Consider the following 16,063-nt stretch of genomic DNA (forward strand, 5'->3'; position numbering starts at 1 on the left):
TGTTTGCCTCGATCCAAGCTGACATTTTTCTAACGTAACCCAAATCAGTCCTGCTTGAATGCCAGACATTGTTTTTTGTTTCCGGCTTTAATAAAAAAAATTTGGGACATGTTCAGAATAGCTTTGACATTTTGCTGAATGCGGGGCTCCTCTCTCTCATTCACCCCAGTCGGAAGAATATGCGTCGGAAAACCTCCCGGTGTATCAAAGATGAGGCTCGTTCAGTCTATCCGTGGAGCGTTGCCATGGAGATAACTAAAGGCAACGCTGCTTTGGTATATAAACAGGAGGAAGGCAAAAAAGACAACAAGAGAAAAGAGACAAACCTATTCTTTGATAGCCGTGGTTATACGCTCTTATGTAAGCCAAGCTAAATGCAGAAAGGCACACTGGGTGCTGAATGTGGATTTGTGTGTGTGTTTGAGGGCTGAATAGAAAAAAAGAAGCATCAGCTCTGAGCACACTTGACAAACTAAGTGTCTGTGACTATCAGGCTGCTTGAGGCCTCTCCTCATTCCCTCCGGGCTACACCAGCAGAGCTTCATACACTTATGTATAATTTCACATGACCTCAGCTGAATGCACTCTGAAAAGGTATCAGTCAGTCTGCTGGTACATCAACAACCGTCACATTGTACACACACTATGCAGACAGCTACCACACTATAGTGCTTGATTTCCAGTGATTTTGACCCACTGGTGTCAAGACAACCATCTCACCCTCAACGTCGCAAAGACAAAGGAGTTGATAGTGGACTTCCGGAGGTGCAGAGAAGTACACACCCCCATCACCATCAACGGCGCTGCTGTGGAGAGAGTGAGCAGCTTCCGGTTCCTTGGCGTACACCTGGCTGAGGATCTTACGTGGTCAGTACACACAAACAAAACAGTGAAGAAGGCGCAGCAGCGCCTCTTCTTTCTCAGGAGACTGAAAAGATTCGGCATGAGCCCCCGCATCCTCAGGACCTTCTATCGCTGTGCCATTGAGAGCATCCTCACTGGATGCATCACCACCTGGTATGGCAACAGCACCGCCTACAACTGCAAAGCTCTCCAGCGAGTAGTGCGGTGCTCTGAACGGATAATTGGAGGTGAGCTTCCCTCCCTCCAAGACATCTACAGGAAGCGGTGCCTGAGGAAAGCGGGGAGGATCATCAAGGACTCCAGTCACCCCAGCCATAAACTGTTCAGACTACTTCCATCAGGAAGGAGGTTCTGCAGCATCCGGTCCCGTACCAGCAGACTGAGAGACAGCTTCTTCCACCAGGCCATCAGACTGCTGAACACGTCATAGACACCTCAGCTTCACTACTGGAACTTCAACATTATGCACTCCACACTGTATATAAATGCCACTTGTTTTGCACATATTCAACTCTGTATATTTTATATATTTTATTATTATTATTATTATTATTATTATTATTTTATTTTATTTTTTTACTATTTAATTTGTAAAAATGTGTATACACACACACACACACACACACACACACACACACACACACGTAGGAAAATATTTAGTATACACATCCAGAAATGCATACACTATTATATATTGTACATATATTTATTAGTTTCAGGTTGGCCATTCTTGTATTTTGCTCGTTTGTGTTGTTGTGTTTGCACATCTCTGTTGCTTGTGGGGCTCGCACACAAGAATTTCACTCGCATGTGCTGTGCCAGTGTGCCTGCACATGTGATGTGACAATAAAAAGTGATTTGATTTGATTCCCTTTCTCCATCTCCCTACCGAAATTTCACCATGTTTCTCGGTCTATTTCTATCTCCCTGCCTTCAGCCATCTGTCTGTCACTGTTTCTTCACCTCTGCCAATCAGCTTTTGTGGTCGGTTTGTTTGTCTGGCAGGATTACTAATGAAGTTATGGACAGTTTGGCGCAACTTAGAAGCAACTAACTTTCACAGTCTATCTAGATCCACATCCAAAATCTAGTGTTTTTGAAGGGTTTTTTTTGACAACTCCTTAGTATTGCCAGATAACTGGAAATGGGGAAAACTGGGGGACATTGTCCTGATGATGTCAGGAAACCTAAATAATCTCTTGGATTCAGAGGCTCACTTTAATTTATGCAGATTTTCAGTTTTCAGTTATGCAGTCTCTTGAATTCTCTCGTTCCTATATGTTTTATCTATATTCATTTCCTTCTGTCTATATTATTTCGTCTAGATATAGATATATAGACTGCATCTATATCATCACCTCATATCACTCTTTATCACTCCGTTTACCTGTATTCCCCATCTCTCTATTCTCATTGCCATCGATCTACATCTCTACATCTCCTTACTCCTTACTTCTGTTCGTCTCTTTTTCTGTTGATATCTATATCTATCTCTCTGTTCCCACCTCTAGCTCTGTCTCTCGCTCTCTCTCACTGCTCTATGCATATTTCCAGTTACTGTGGAGACACAACAGTGTTACACAACAGTCTTTTGGGTTTATTCAGTGCATGGAAGGCACCAGCAATGCAGCGCGACTTCTTACTGACACATGATGCCCCTTTAACACAATCAGCTCACTTCCTGCTGCATTGTGCCCGGCCTGTATGATCACATTTGTCATAAAGGGCCACATGTTTTTTAAGACCTCCTGTTGCTGAATACTCAAAGACCCCAGGATTTTATTAGTTAGCTCGCTACAGAGATTTACTGCCACAGTCCTGTGCTGCACCATGTCCACTGTGGTGTTATTAACTGGACAGTCGTGTAATCAAGTGTGTTAGTGGGTGGAGGAAAAGTGTCAAATGGTTAGGGGGGGGGGGGTCTACCCCATGTAGGATGGTTGCCAAGAAACAACCAAGAAGATGGTAGAAGATGGTTACAATGTGATGTTTTGTTAAATGAAACAAATACGCAGCTGTGTGTGAACATCTTCGTGCATGCACAGACTTGCTCTAAGTGCAGCTTTATAAAACTCTGAGGAAGAGGAGTTTTAGCACACGTTAACAGATAAAGCAGTCCCTGGATTCTGCTATAATTTTTAAAAGGGACTTCTCGGCTCTTGGATTATGAATTAACAGTTAACAACACTTAAAACAGAGCGAAAGGACTCGTGAAACCTGCTGTGTTTGATATGTGTGCTTACCTCTGATTGGGTCCAATGGGGGGATGCACGGGTATCCCTGAGACGGACTTCCTTAAGCCCCTGTCTCTCTCTGCTTCTCCCCTCCCTCCGGGTTCTCCTCCATCCCTTGGCACTGAGCTGGCCCGTTTGGACCCGCGGTGGCGGTCGGAGTGATCCTCGCTCCGACTGCGACGGATTCTGCCATGCGGCTCGCTGATGCTCTTGCTGCGGCAGAGTCGGTTGATCACGTTCTGGGAGACGGTGTCGTCGAAGCGCTGCCGGTGCTTCTTGGGAATGAAGATTCTGGCCAACATGGCAGCATATGAGGAAAACAAATTGGTTGGTGTTAACTGTTTTTCCATAAGAGTTCCTCTACGAAAAGCAAAGAGATGGGTAGAGGATGGATCTACATCACAGATCCACCTCGATCCATTTTAAAGACACAAATTCCACAATCACGACTCTGAGAGCGATGACAGCCAGTGTTGGAAGAGATTAAAAGTTATGATATACTTCAAACTCTACTGAGAAAATGTTCACAGTCCTAGTCGGCACAGATTCGGCTCAACAGGCTTCCATCTTCATGTCTCAGATCTGAAGAAAAGATGAAAAGGTTTTGACTGAATGGAGAGTCTTTCCCCTGACTGAAAAAGAAAAGAAGTTGAATTTGATGCAATCTTTCTCTGAGGAAATAGACGGTGAAGAAATCGTGGCGTCACTCACTGCTTGCTGGAGTCTTACTGCTGCAGCAGGGGTACCAGAGCCAGAATACAGCATGAGAAAAAGGTGTGGGAGTGAGTGAGCAAGGGATTTCTCCTCTCTCTCTCTCTCTCCATACAGCAACTGATTCTCGGTCTTTCCTACACTTCCGTCTACACATCACCTACAACTGAGGCAGGAAGCTGTCATTTCATCCACCTAGGCCCTGACAAGGAAACGCAAAGTGTAACGCACTGGGATAAAATAGGAGCAGGGGCATCAATTACAGTGAAATACTGAGTTAAACTGTATGAAATCACAATGTTTTTTTATTTTGTAATCCAATGTGATTTCCTACTAAACACCTACTGTTTTCATTTAAATATCAATATACAGCTATGACATCGATAAAAGTTATTTTCCTGAAGTCTTACTTTGAGAAAAGTCAAACACTTGAAATGTTATGCTTGTAATATAACATTTTAAACATAAGCAGTCACAGTGACTGATATGTTATAGCAGCTGAACATTGGTAGGGTTAGTCGTCATCACTCATGAGTGATGAGTAACTATCCCCTGTGGAGCCTACAGTTGGTTGCTGGGGTGCTGAAGGGTTTCAAACAGTAGCCGTGCTGGCTTGTCAGATGGAGGGGTGGGACATGCAGCTGGCATCGAGAGTGGGAGCATTTATCTGGTTTATGCTGTAAAAACAATAAGACACATTGCAACAATCCAGAGGGGATGAATTCATTATTTTAACCGCTTACAAACGATGTATCTAACAATGGAATGTTTTTTACATAACCCTAGCCCTAATCCTAGCCAATCAGAATTGAGATTTAATGGTATTATTCTCCCAGAACAAAGAAAATAATCTAATAATCTAAAACTATACATCTGTTTTTCTCCCCCCAAAGAGTTAGGTTTTGCCTTTCTCTAGGGTTATGATCTATGACGACCGATATCGAAAGCTACGTTATCCACACACAATAATAGAAATAAACATTGTGTAACACTTATGAATTAATGTGCATTTAATGAGGTATAAGTATTTGATCACATTTGTTACTTGGTGGAGTAACCATCCTTAGCAAGCACAGCTTTTAGATATTTCTTATAGCTATTGCTAGGTTTGAGCTAAGTTTTCAGATCTCCTCTTTCCTGATCTTCTCCAAATTCTTAATGCTACTTCACCTCGAGACTATGATGTGCTTCTTCTTCTCGAGGGACTCCTTTGTTGTCTTGGCATATGCTTTGGATCAGTGTCCTACTGGACCTGCCCATGATGCGTTTGTCGGGCCCCGGCTGAGTGAAGGAGATTCTTGTCCAAGATTTGTCCATCTTTCCAATTGAGCGATACAGTCATCGTGTAGCTTTGGCAGAAAAACATCCTCAGAGCACAAAGCTTCCACCACCATGACAGTAGGGATGCTGTTCTTTGGGTCACATTCACCCTTCTCTTCACTCCAAACACAATGAGTGGATTGATACAAACCAAGTCAATTTTGTTCTCATGTAACCACATCACATTCTCAGAAGTCTCACCTGAATCATTCAGGTGTTTCTTTGGGGGTTTGTGTTCTTTTTTTTCTTTTTTCTTTTTACAAGTTTGTAAGAATTTGACAATTTTTGCTACGTAGCGTTACAGATACTTTTCGCTGGTACCGAAAACATGTAGAGGTTCTCTTGCTCGTCTTTCTGAGCAGACTGGGAACAAACTAAATATCAAAGAGGGGGATAAGAGTGAACTGTACATGCTGTTTCTTATGGAGTGCTGCAAACAATAGCAGTGACTAAGAGACAAAACAAAACAAGTCCCCACTCACCAGCAAACACACACACACACACACACACACACACACACACACACACACACACACACACACACACACACACACACACACACACACACACACACACACACCAGAAAACAACTATTCATTCAAAAGATTAGAACTGCTGCCAGGAGACAAGACAGCCACCCACACACACATACATGCACACACACTTTCTGGAACTATATTTCTTAAATGTAGATGATCTAACATTAAATGACTGATCATCAGGTTTTATGATATGCATAGCTCCAAAATAAAAAACAGTTGGAAAAGTCAATTATCCTAATATTAGGTATACAAAGTAAACAAAGTATCCAAGAAAACTGGAGTAACAGGAACCCCCCTCCCATGTTTATGTGGTTATTCCGATCATTTCTACCTTATAATAGCAGTTGAGCTTAGATTACATACTGAACACGGTGGGAGAAACAGCTCGCATAGCACCATCCACTCGTTTAAAGTGGATTTTCTATTCATTTCCTTTTTTTTTTTTTCATTAATAGATAATTACATGCTCATACATTTAGGGCGAGAGGTGGGGTACACCCTGGGCAGATCGCCAGTCTGTCACAGGGCTAACGCAGAGACACACAATCATTCACACCTATGTCAGTTAGATTGGATATTCTTAATATGGTGGTCATCACAGATACATACGTTTGTAGCTGTGAGCACAAAAGTTCCTTCAGCTTTTTCTTTACGAGGGGCAGAAAACTGAAATGTAGGGAGTGGGGTAGCTTTTTTTAGTAGATGAATTTAGGGATCCCTCAAAGTCCTTGTATAGAGTCTGACTGTTTGTCTATATAGATAGTTATTTATCCCCACATGAATTCGAGGAGATCTAATTCTATAAGTATGCTAAGGCTACTTTCAGGTTGTCACAGGAGGTTGTCACAGCAGATAGGCTCTGCCTTTTTGATTTGGCAGATTGTTTTAAGCTGATGCCCTTCCTTATGCAACTCCCAGGGGACTTTTGTCTCCCACCACTGGCAGGAATCTATCATTTGTTAGGTGAGTGTGTAAACCACTACACTGTGGAGCTACTCCTTTCAGTACACCAAACCAGCTCATGAGCGGTGAGAACTGGAAAAAACCCCAAAAGAAATCACGCCACCTCTGAGAATTTATTAGCACAAGCACATACTGCCACAAGAAGGCAGCAGCCTACACATCCTGAAAACAATGCATGCTGTATAAAGTCTATTAACACTACGCTTTTTCTTTACTTCTCAAGGACCACATGTGAAGGACGTGTAGAAAATTCAAAGAGCACCAAAAACATTTGAAGTTAACATTTGATGATTGTTGGATCAGTGAGCTGAGGCCGGACACATATTTGCACAAACAACCATTTTGATTCCCACCTACACCAGCCTGTTGTGCTCTGACTGTCTGCTGCCGCTTATCTGCTGATCAGATGAATCAGTCATTAGCAGACGAGGCGCAGGGTCGGTGAAAAACAGCACCAGTCAAGCAATTAACCACGAACGCGCAAACAGAAAGGAGGGAGGAACAACAGCTACCACTGTTCATGTCCACGCGGAGCTAATTAAGCTGCAGCAACAATTCTGACAGCTAAATAAAGCAATTAGGACACTCGTTGGACAGAGAGAGAAGCAACTTCACAGCAGATGTGACTTTTCGCCAGCGTGCATTTAATTATCCATGGCTGCTGAAGTGCTTTATTAGGAGGTATTCAGGAAAATATGCAGCACCTTCAGCCCTGTTCTGTACTTGTAAGTGAGGCAAATAATGAAGACTCACTCACATCCAGAACCTACCGGTCACAGCTGCTGTTAACAACTTGTCAACTAATGAAGAGCTTGTTTTTGAAAAACCTGCCCAAAACATTTTCACTCTTTATAAGCTGTAGAAACAGGCCTGTAGAGATAACAATGATGTCATTAGAGCCTGAACCATTGTCCTTCTGGCCAGTGGTGGTATTTGACACTGTAATAACTGCAAAACAGCAGCTGATGTTGACAACCAGTATAAACCCATCAGGCACATTTCAGCGGCAGTCTTTAATGACAGCAGCCGCCTCCAGCAGGAGACGCCACAATCTTCCAAGGTCACAAATAACAACACCAAAAGCATCTACTGCCAACGTCCCACTGCAGCTATAGGTGTGGTGTTTGTGCCCCAACCTGTCACAGCTGTTTTGCCAGCATGCACAGGGAGTACACAATCTTATACTAAAGGTAAAATAACTATTTAAGTAGTCTTCAGGAGTAATTTTCCAGGCCTCTTGAAGGACTTTTTGGATGTTTGCTGCTTTCTGATCTCTTCTCTATGTCAAGATGATCCCACACTGCTTCATTAATGCTCAGGTACAGGCTCTGAGGAGGTCAATCCATGACTGATACTCTTCCGCTGCGTGTTTTTCTATCCAGGTACGGTTTTACTGCATTGGTAGTGTTTTCTGGGAGCACTGTCATTGTCAAAGATGGTGCTGGGAAGGGCACGCTCTACTCCATCCGCCAACCAACATCTCTAGGCAGGCTCTCAGGTGGAACCCTCAAGGCGAAAGAGAGGCTGCCCAAGAAACACCTGGAGATGAGACCTCGAGGCAGAAGTAAAAAAGATGGAGCCAACTAGAAAGAATGGCTCAGGACAGAAATCTCTGGAGATCTATCTTTGGCTGCCCTTACCCTGGCAGGGGTGATAGACAGTAGTCGTAGTAGTCATGCTGAAAAATGAAGCTGTTTCCAGACACCTTTCAGATTGCATTGCATGATCTGAAGGCATTTTTTTGCATTCATAATTCCATCAATTTTAACATGAGCTCCAACAATACTGGCTGAAATGCAGCCCCAAACCATGACACAGCCTCCACCATGTTTTACAGATGGGTGTACCCAGGGGTAGGCAACTCCAGGCCTCAAATGCCGGTGTCCTGCAGGTTTTAGGTGTGTGCTTGAACCAACACAGCAGGTTCAAATTGTTAAATTACCTCCTCAACATCTCTTGAAGTTCCCCAGAGGCCTGATAATGAACTAATCATTTGATTCAGGTGTGTTGACCAAGAGTGAGATCTAAAACCTGCAGGACACTGGCACTCGAGGCCTGGAGTTGCCTACCCTTGGTATAGACATTCAGCGTTCCTCTCTCCGTACATCCAGTATTAATGATCTGAAGGAATTTGTCAAGGTTTTTGCACAAAAATACACACCAAGATACAACTGTTTTAAACTAAATGGGCAGGCCGTGTGGGGCCTTGGTAATTCAAACAATTTGCATCTTTTTTCTAGACGCTTCTGTACAAATGCATAAAGAATTCAGACATTTCCAACTTGGTCCAGTGGTTACCTTGCAAAATTTCCCGGGAAAATCGAACCACAACTCCCATTTAAACTGGAGGTTTCTTCCTGTAAGAAGGGACTTTTTACTTCCCACTGTCACCAAGTGCTTGCTCACAGTCTGACTGTTGGAGTTTTTGTGCAGTCTTTACCTCACAATATTAAGCACCTTGAAGCGACTGTTGTTGTCATTTAGCACCACATAAAAAAAAACTGAATTGAATTGGAAAAAATTATTTTTTTTCCCGATTTCAAGGGTGTCACAGAACACATAAGAATAGAGTGATCAGATGAAATCAGCAAAACAAATATTGTACTTCTGACAGCGACATATGTGAAATTTTAAGTGTCAGCTCCTTCCTATAAGCTCTTTGGTCTTTGGTCAGCTGATAGCTGATGCTGTGGAGAAAATGACACTGACTGTGTCATGGCGATGATATCATGTTGTCACTGTGCCTGTGTGGATGCATGTTAACAAGCTAACTGGGAGTTTTAAATTGACTATAGGTGTGACTGCGAGTGTGAATGACTGATTCGTCTCTTTGTTACCCCTCTTTGTAACGGACTGCCCTGAATCTCGCCCAATGACAGCTGACACAAGCTCCAGTCTAGGTTAAAAAAAGTGGATGGATGGATACTAATTCGCTAAATCGTTAAAACGCTAACAAGCTGCATTATGGGAAATGTGAAATACAAGGTTTAGAGTATGTGAACCATAAAAGTCAGGATTACCTAAGCTCTACTGTATAAGCTTTGAGGTTTTTCCAACATTGCTAAACAACATAGTTTACAGGTGTAATTTTGCACCCATCTGAAACCACACCCAAAAGTGATGTCAAAGTCCACAGGCATGCCTGAGAGTACACTCCCCCATCATCACAGCAAAGTGGGAAATTAAACAGCTGCAGATGCGCAAGATCAATGTTTTCTGGGTGTTTTGAGGTACAGGGCAAAATATTCACAGAAATAGTCTCACCAAAGAAGTTTAAATAAATATGACTTTTCAGAAATATTACTTTTTCCCCTCTAATATAACCTGCCATTTGCAGAAAACTGCACAATCGTGCTTCCAAAAATGTCTTAATCATCAGCCAGGCTCCAGGTTTAGCAACATTATTTTTAAAGGCTTAAAAATCCACATGCTGCAACTTTAAGCGACCTGCCATCCTACACCATTTGTTAAATCTTCTTTGAGGTTTTTTCCTATCTCTTGTTTTAGAGAAGCTTTTAAGCGCTGGTGTGTACCGTCTCTTTGAAACAAATCTGCTCAGTTAAAGATATAGGACACATATTCTTAGCCCGCTGTCACTGTCTCTGCAGACTTTGATCAGGCTGAGGTGTGGATGTATCTGCAGCCTGAGACAGTGTTGCCTGAGCACAGACTACTGGCTACAATAAGCAGACTCCCTAGATATAAATAAATGTTCTCTTAGTGCCGTAGGTGTTGCAGCCCACACAGCCCTTCTCTGCTCTCTGTGCCCGCCTGCTATTTGCCATTTATTCACATCACAGCACTATTATGCCCTCCCATCTCTCACACAGAGATGTGGTACCTGTCTACGCAAGGCTAATCTCTGTTGGTGTGTAGCTGTGGCTATTAGCATCTTTTTATATATATGCAGCTGTTTACCCACCATATAAACACAGCTATCTGTTGCAAACAACAACAACATAATCAAAAGAAGTTTTCCGCGTCAACTCTTGGAAACTAAATGAGCGCTCTGATTTGACCTCATTTATAAAGAACGGAGATCTATAATTATCTGAAGGAGGGTTGTGGAGGAGGAAGCAAGCTGGGAGGAAGGGACAGATTTCTCAGAAGGGAGGAATGACAAGCAGAAAACTACAAAGACCTCATTTCATTTTGAGTGTCCAGATGTGACTCTGATGCAGAGAAGGAAGTTTGGTGCAAAGCCTAAATACATATAGGTTGGATAAGTAAGATGGGCAGATGATGTGATCTGTTAAAGTTAGCAGAGCATCTGCCCTTCTGACCTTTTGAGGGCAGATCATTAAAAACACTGCAGTTTAAAATTAAAGTGTTGCAATCAAACTATGACCACAGTGATGAAAGAAATAGCAATTCCAGATAATTAATATAACATAAATTATTTACAAGGGATATACACTCACCAGCCACTTTATTAGGTATGCCTGTTCAGCTGCTTATAAATAAATACCCAATCAGCCAATCACATGGTAGGAACTCATTACATTTAGGAATGTAGAAATATATTGAATAAGGAACAAATTAGGACATTAGGAAGTAAACTTAGTCTTTGTCATCTTATAAAAACAAAGAGTCTATCTTGGACAATCACTCTAGCACCTCTGCGAGGCTGTTCCTGAGCAGAAATCGCGCTTTAATATCCTCTCACGCTCGAGGTGACGGCGCTAACGCACTAATTCAGCAGGTTCGTGGTAGCATATGTCCGCTATCCAGATAGTGTGTTTGCCATCAAACTGACTGGATAGTCTGAACATAAAAAAGTGAGTGATGATTCAGAGCACAGAAAATAAATGTTGTAAAAGGATCAGAAACTTAATTTAACTTATAATTTCCACGAGGCAAAAAAAAAAAACACACAAAAAGGAAAAACGCTGCTAGAAAAAAGGCCGTATTTAAAAATACTGCAGAATCCCCCAGAGCCTGCAAGCTGTGCATAAAGGACAAGGCTCAGAAATGCATGAAGACTAATACTCACTGTTCTAGTCGCACAGAAATGCTATCGTGATACACAACGTGGTTCAGAAAAATGCGTGACACTTGTTCATTGATGATCTGGGTTTGACGTGATTAATAAGGCTGGCCCTGTCAGGGGCCTCGGGGGTCTTATAAAGGCCATCTGCAATGTATGCAGTTCTTAACTGATTATTTCTTTCATGCAAAGAAAACTCTTTCTTTGGTGCCTTTCAGAGGACTTCCTGCATGATACTGAACCATCGCCCTGCTACATAAGACCACAGAGACACCAAAGACTCGGGTACTATGTTAAAGAGACTTGAAAGACCACCATCATTCCTTTTTAACCTGTGGAAAATCTGTGAAGCAATCACACTCAGAAAATCTAAAGGTCAGACAGTATACCCTGAGGCAGCTGCTTGCTTGGAAGGCAACTGTCATCCTCAGCTGGATGGTGGTTGAAGTGATATCAAAGAAGTTCATTTAGCGAGAAAAGCTTTCTCTAAACTGAAGAACATTCTGTCATAAAAAAATATAACAGACATCTGTTCATTACGATCACCTGGATCTCTCCAAATAATCAAATGCCATCTGCATTTTGTTTTGTCCCGCAGCTATTTTCATACTATAACATATTTATTGAGTATCGATCTTCTCCGGCAGACTGTTCTGGAGGAACAAACACATTCTGCAAGTGCTTAATCATTTGGAACAAGGTTTACACTAATAGAAGGAGGCAACTTGTTCCACTCTTGACTGTACCCACTTTGTACTTTGTGTTCACTTCATTGAAGACGCTGTACAAGGCTCCTGTGAGGAGCTTCTTTTTTTTTTCATGTACAGAGTACAGTGCAGCAGTAGCTCGGGAATCGTTAGAAACAAGCTCCAGCCTCTGATTCCTGCAGTCAGAACTAAACACCATCATTATCAGCACCACTAACAAAGCAAGATTTGTGCTCAGTGTGCAGCATGATGAGGCAGACTACTGCCTGCGACCACATCTGGATAATTGTTTTTAATGTCTGAATGGCAACAAATGAGAGATTTTTTGACTGATGTATACATTTAGCCGTTAAAAAAATAATAAACAACATAATAAATATTTTCAACTGATTATTTACATAATCTCAGAGTCAAAACGATGGTCCAATTCTAGCACACAGACATTAACTGAACCACACCCTCTCCACACCCACATGTGAAAAGAGAGTACACCTTAAAAGCAGAGACTTAGTGATCCTAAGAACACCCAGTCACTTCATACACAGACACGAAAGCGTTGCATTGTTAACTGTGTTGTTAACCACAAACAGTTTTTATCAACCCAAGTGAGACTGCATTACATCAAACTATATGAATAAACTGCCAATGGTCCAAATGAGCTTTGTTATCCCCGAAATCAGGGGGATAATGAATTTAAAATCTATCAAACATCAGCAGCAGCTGCAGCAGCAGCCTGTCCTATACTTTAAGGACTGCATTAAACATCCACTCAAGCTCTCACATTATTACACCTGCACAGCCACCAGCAGATGGGAGGTGATAAAAATTCACAACGTCTGCAAAAACACACAAAGAAGCCACATTTCACACAACACTGGAGAATATCAGCAATGAGAGGAGGATATACTCACCCCAGGCAGTTCATTGCTTTAGCTGTCAGCCATAGCTCAATAATCAGCTAAACGTCTGCACAAGTCTAAAAGCAGCAGTGAGCAGAATACTGGGCTCGTGCACTGCTCCTGAGCTGCTCCTCTGTGGGGGATAAAAGGTCTTCTGGGACCTCGGTGCGGCCAGGAGGCCGTCTTCACCAAGTGTCAAGAAAAAAATGGTCACCGCACAGAGAAAGCAGGGAAACAGTCTGAGCGGTATAATGAGAGGACAATCTATCAGTGCTAAACACAAACACCCCTTAAGAGAGAGGGAGAGTGAGGTAAGAGAGCTGGGAGACGGGCAAGGATGGAAGTCCACAGAGAGATGCTATTAATGCTGGTATCGGTCCTTGTAGCAGATAGGAGTGTCCCTCATTGCACAAATACCAACTCTCAGCTTTGGATTATTCATGCCTAATTGAAGGCACTAAAAATCTTGTTGCCTATCTCAGCAGTGACCTCATACAAATGGAAACCCTTCTTACGGTATATTAATATCACGAAAGAGAGTTGAAAGTGGTGTAGTAGTACTGGAGGAAGGAAGCCAGCGTAGTAACAGAATAAAAGCTTCAATTGGCTGGACTTGTGGATGGAGAGGAATCTGTGGACACACTGTCTGGGGATTTATTTTGGCACACAGACAGCCCATAACTAAAGAGTTGTTCACATTTGGTTACCTGGCACAATTCTGTCTGGTAGAAAGCCACCTCCACGCATCTTCAAAAAAGAAAAAAAAACCTGCTGGATGTAGCTCCAGATTTTATTTTAATTTTTTTTTTATTTGAAAGGGCTGCAGAGACAGAGAGAGCAGCATGGCTACCAGTAGTTCCACGAAGCGAGTACTCTACTAAATCTGTGAGTGGCTCATCATCACAGGCACCTCCATGCAGTGAATGCAGAACATTTTGCCAATCCTCATTTCCCCCCTAAAACTCTAAGCTCCCAGTTATAGACCCGTCCTTGTCAGTTTAGTCTCTCAGTTTCTCTTTAAATGAAAGTTTAAGAAACTCGGGTGGGTCACTGTGGATTTACCATGTGTTGCAGATGGAACCCACACATTTCTCTAATCTGCAACCAAATGTGCAGGAAAATCCAGTTTACAGTCATCATGAATTCAATCCATGCAGATTATTTCAGTCTCACTAGGACCAAACACGTGCAAATCTCTGTGATGCAACACAAAGAGATGGCCTAGTATGGTAGCGTACTTTAGAGAGCATTTGACGTTTACAGCTCACTCACAAATTGCTTGCATTGTTTGCATCTTTTTGCATCTTCTCCAATGAAGACTAATCTACTTCCTACCTGTGCAATGTGAGCTCAAACCTCTGTCCCCTACCTGATGCTGGAGATGAGCTGTCGATGTTCGTCAGTGGTGAGTATGTCCGGCAGGACAGAAGCTAACCACTCAACTTTCTTCTCTGCGGCGTACTGCTTCAGCACAGCAAAGAGTCTCTCTTTCACTTCGGGATCGTCACCTAAAATCTGGTCGACCTGTTGGAGATTCAAAAGAGGGTAGCTTCTGGTAGAGAGGAGGGTAGTCAGTAAAAGAGGAAAAGCTATGACCTCACTGTTTTTAGCATAGTACCAAACAGAAGTATTTATTTTTGTGTATATTTTATGCTGTAATTTTCATTTCTCTTGTCATTATTTAACCAAAAAGCAGCGTATGAAAAACTAGTACACCCCATGATTCAGTAGCTTGTAGAACCACCTTTAGTAGCAATAAGTTGAAGTAATCATTTACTGTATGATTATCGTTGTGGCATTCATTCATGCATAGCTCTGTTAACTACAGCACTTTTCAGCCAAGATTTTGTAGAGTAAGGGAGATCATTGTTTTTTTGCATGACCCAGTTTGAGACAAGTTTTAGGTGCTGGACAGATGGCCTCACCTTTGACTCTAGAACACTTGTGCTATACAAAGTTCATGGTTGACTCAGTGATTGCAAAGTACGTAGGTCCTGTAGCTGCAAAATAGGCCCAAACCATCACCTGTCCATCACCGTGTTTTGCAGTTGGTATGTGGTGTTTGTACCAATATGTTGTGTTTGTGACGCTATACATTATAGCCAAACATCTCCACTTTGGTCTCTTCTGTCCAAAGCACATTTTTCCAGAAGTCTTATGCTTTGTTGCAGGAGTACTGACAGGGACAAGAAAGCAAGCCTTCAGCTTTCAGGCCAGTCTTCTGTGGAACCAGCTCCAAGTTTGGATTCAGGAGACAGACACAGTCTCTGCTTTTAAGATTAGGTTTGAAACATAGTTAGACTTTGATCATAAACCCTCCCTTAGTTATACTGCAGTAAGCCTAGGCTACTGCAGGCTTCACTGGGTGTTTCTTCTTCACTCACCTTTTTCACTCACTCTGTGTTTATACACTTCTTTGCATTTAATTACTAGTTACTATGAAGTTCTGGCTCTTTTCCACAATGTGTCTTTTGTCCTGACTCCCTCCACTGAACCCCAACTGGTGCTGGGAGATTTTCCTGTTAAATGGAAGTTTTTCCTTCCCACTGTTGCCAAGTGCTTGCTTATAGGGGAATCAGATTGTTGGAGTTTTCTCTGTATTATTGTGGGGTCTTTACCTTACAATGTAAAGCTTCTTGAGGCAACTGTTGTTGAGATTTGGCGCTAAAGTGAAATTGAATTCAAATGCAACTTTGCAAACTTAAACCATGCTGCCATGTTCTTTTTAGAGACAAGAGGTTTACTCCTCGCAACCCTTCCAAACAAGTCACATTTGTTCAGTCTTAAGTTTAAGATTTAACATGATAAGTGAACCCCGAAGAGTCTGAGATTCCTC

At 42.3% G+C, this 16,063-nt stretch overlaps 1 protein-coding gene across 5 annotated transcripts in view; it reads right to left on the reverse strand.

The window, feature by feature from the left end:
- Positions 1-16,063, reverse strand: part of grid2ipb (glutamate receptor, ionotropic, delta 2 (Grid2) interacting protein, b) — a 39,800-nt gene that overhangs the window by 20,368 nt on the left and 3,369 nt on the right. For all 5 annotated transcript variants that reach the window (XM_086303026.1, XM_086303024.1, XM_086303023.1 and 2 more), the window contains exons 4-5: positions 14,597-14,751; positions 3,108-3,389 (exon numbers count right to left, since the gene is read on the reverse strand). In XM_086303026.1, the coding sequence (XP_086159152.1) occupies positions 3,108-3,389; positions 14,597-14,751 (437 nt within the window). The remainder of the gene's footprint in view (positions 1-3,107; positions 3,390-14,596; positions 14,752-16,063) is intronic.

The sequence above is a fragment of the Aulonocara sp. 'chitande type north' Nkhata Bay genome, linkage group LG8 (assembly GCF_057382095.1).
Source record: "Aulonocara sp. 'chitande type north' Nkhata Bay isolate Kocher_YH1m ecotype deep benthic linkage group LG8, A_spYH_male_GT1.1, whole genome shotgun sequence".
Taxonomy (NCBI): domain Eukaryota; kingdom Metazoa; phylum Chordata; class Actinopteri; order Cichliformes; family Cichlidae; genus Aulonocara; species Aulonocara sp. 'chitande type north' Nkhata Bay.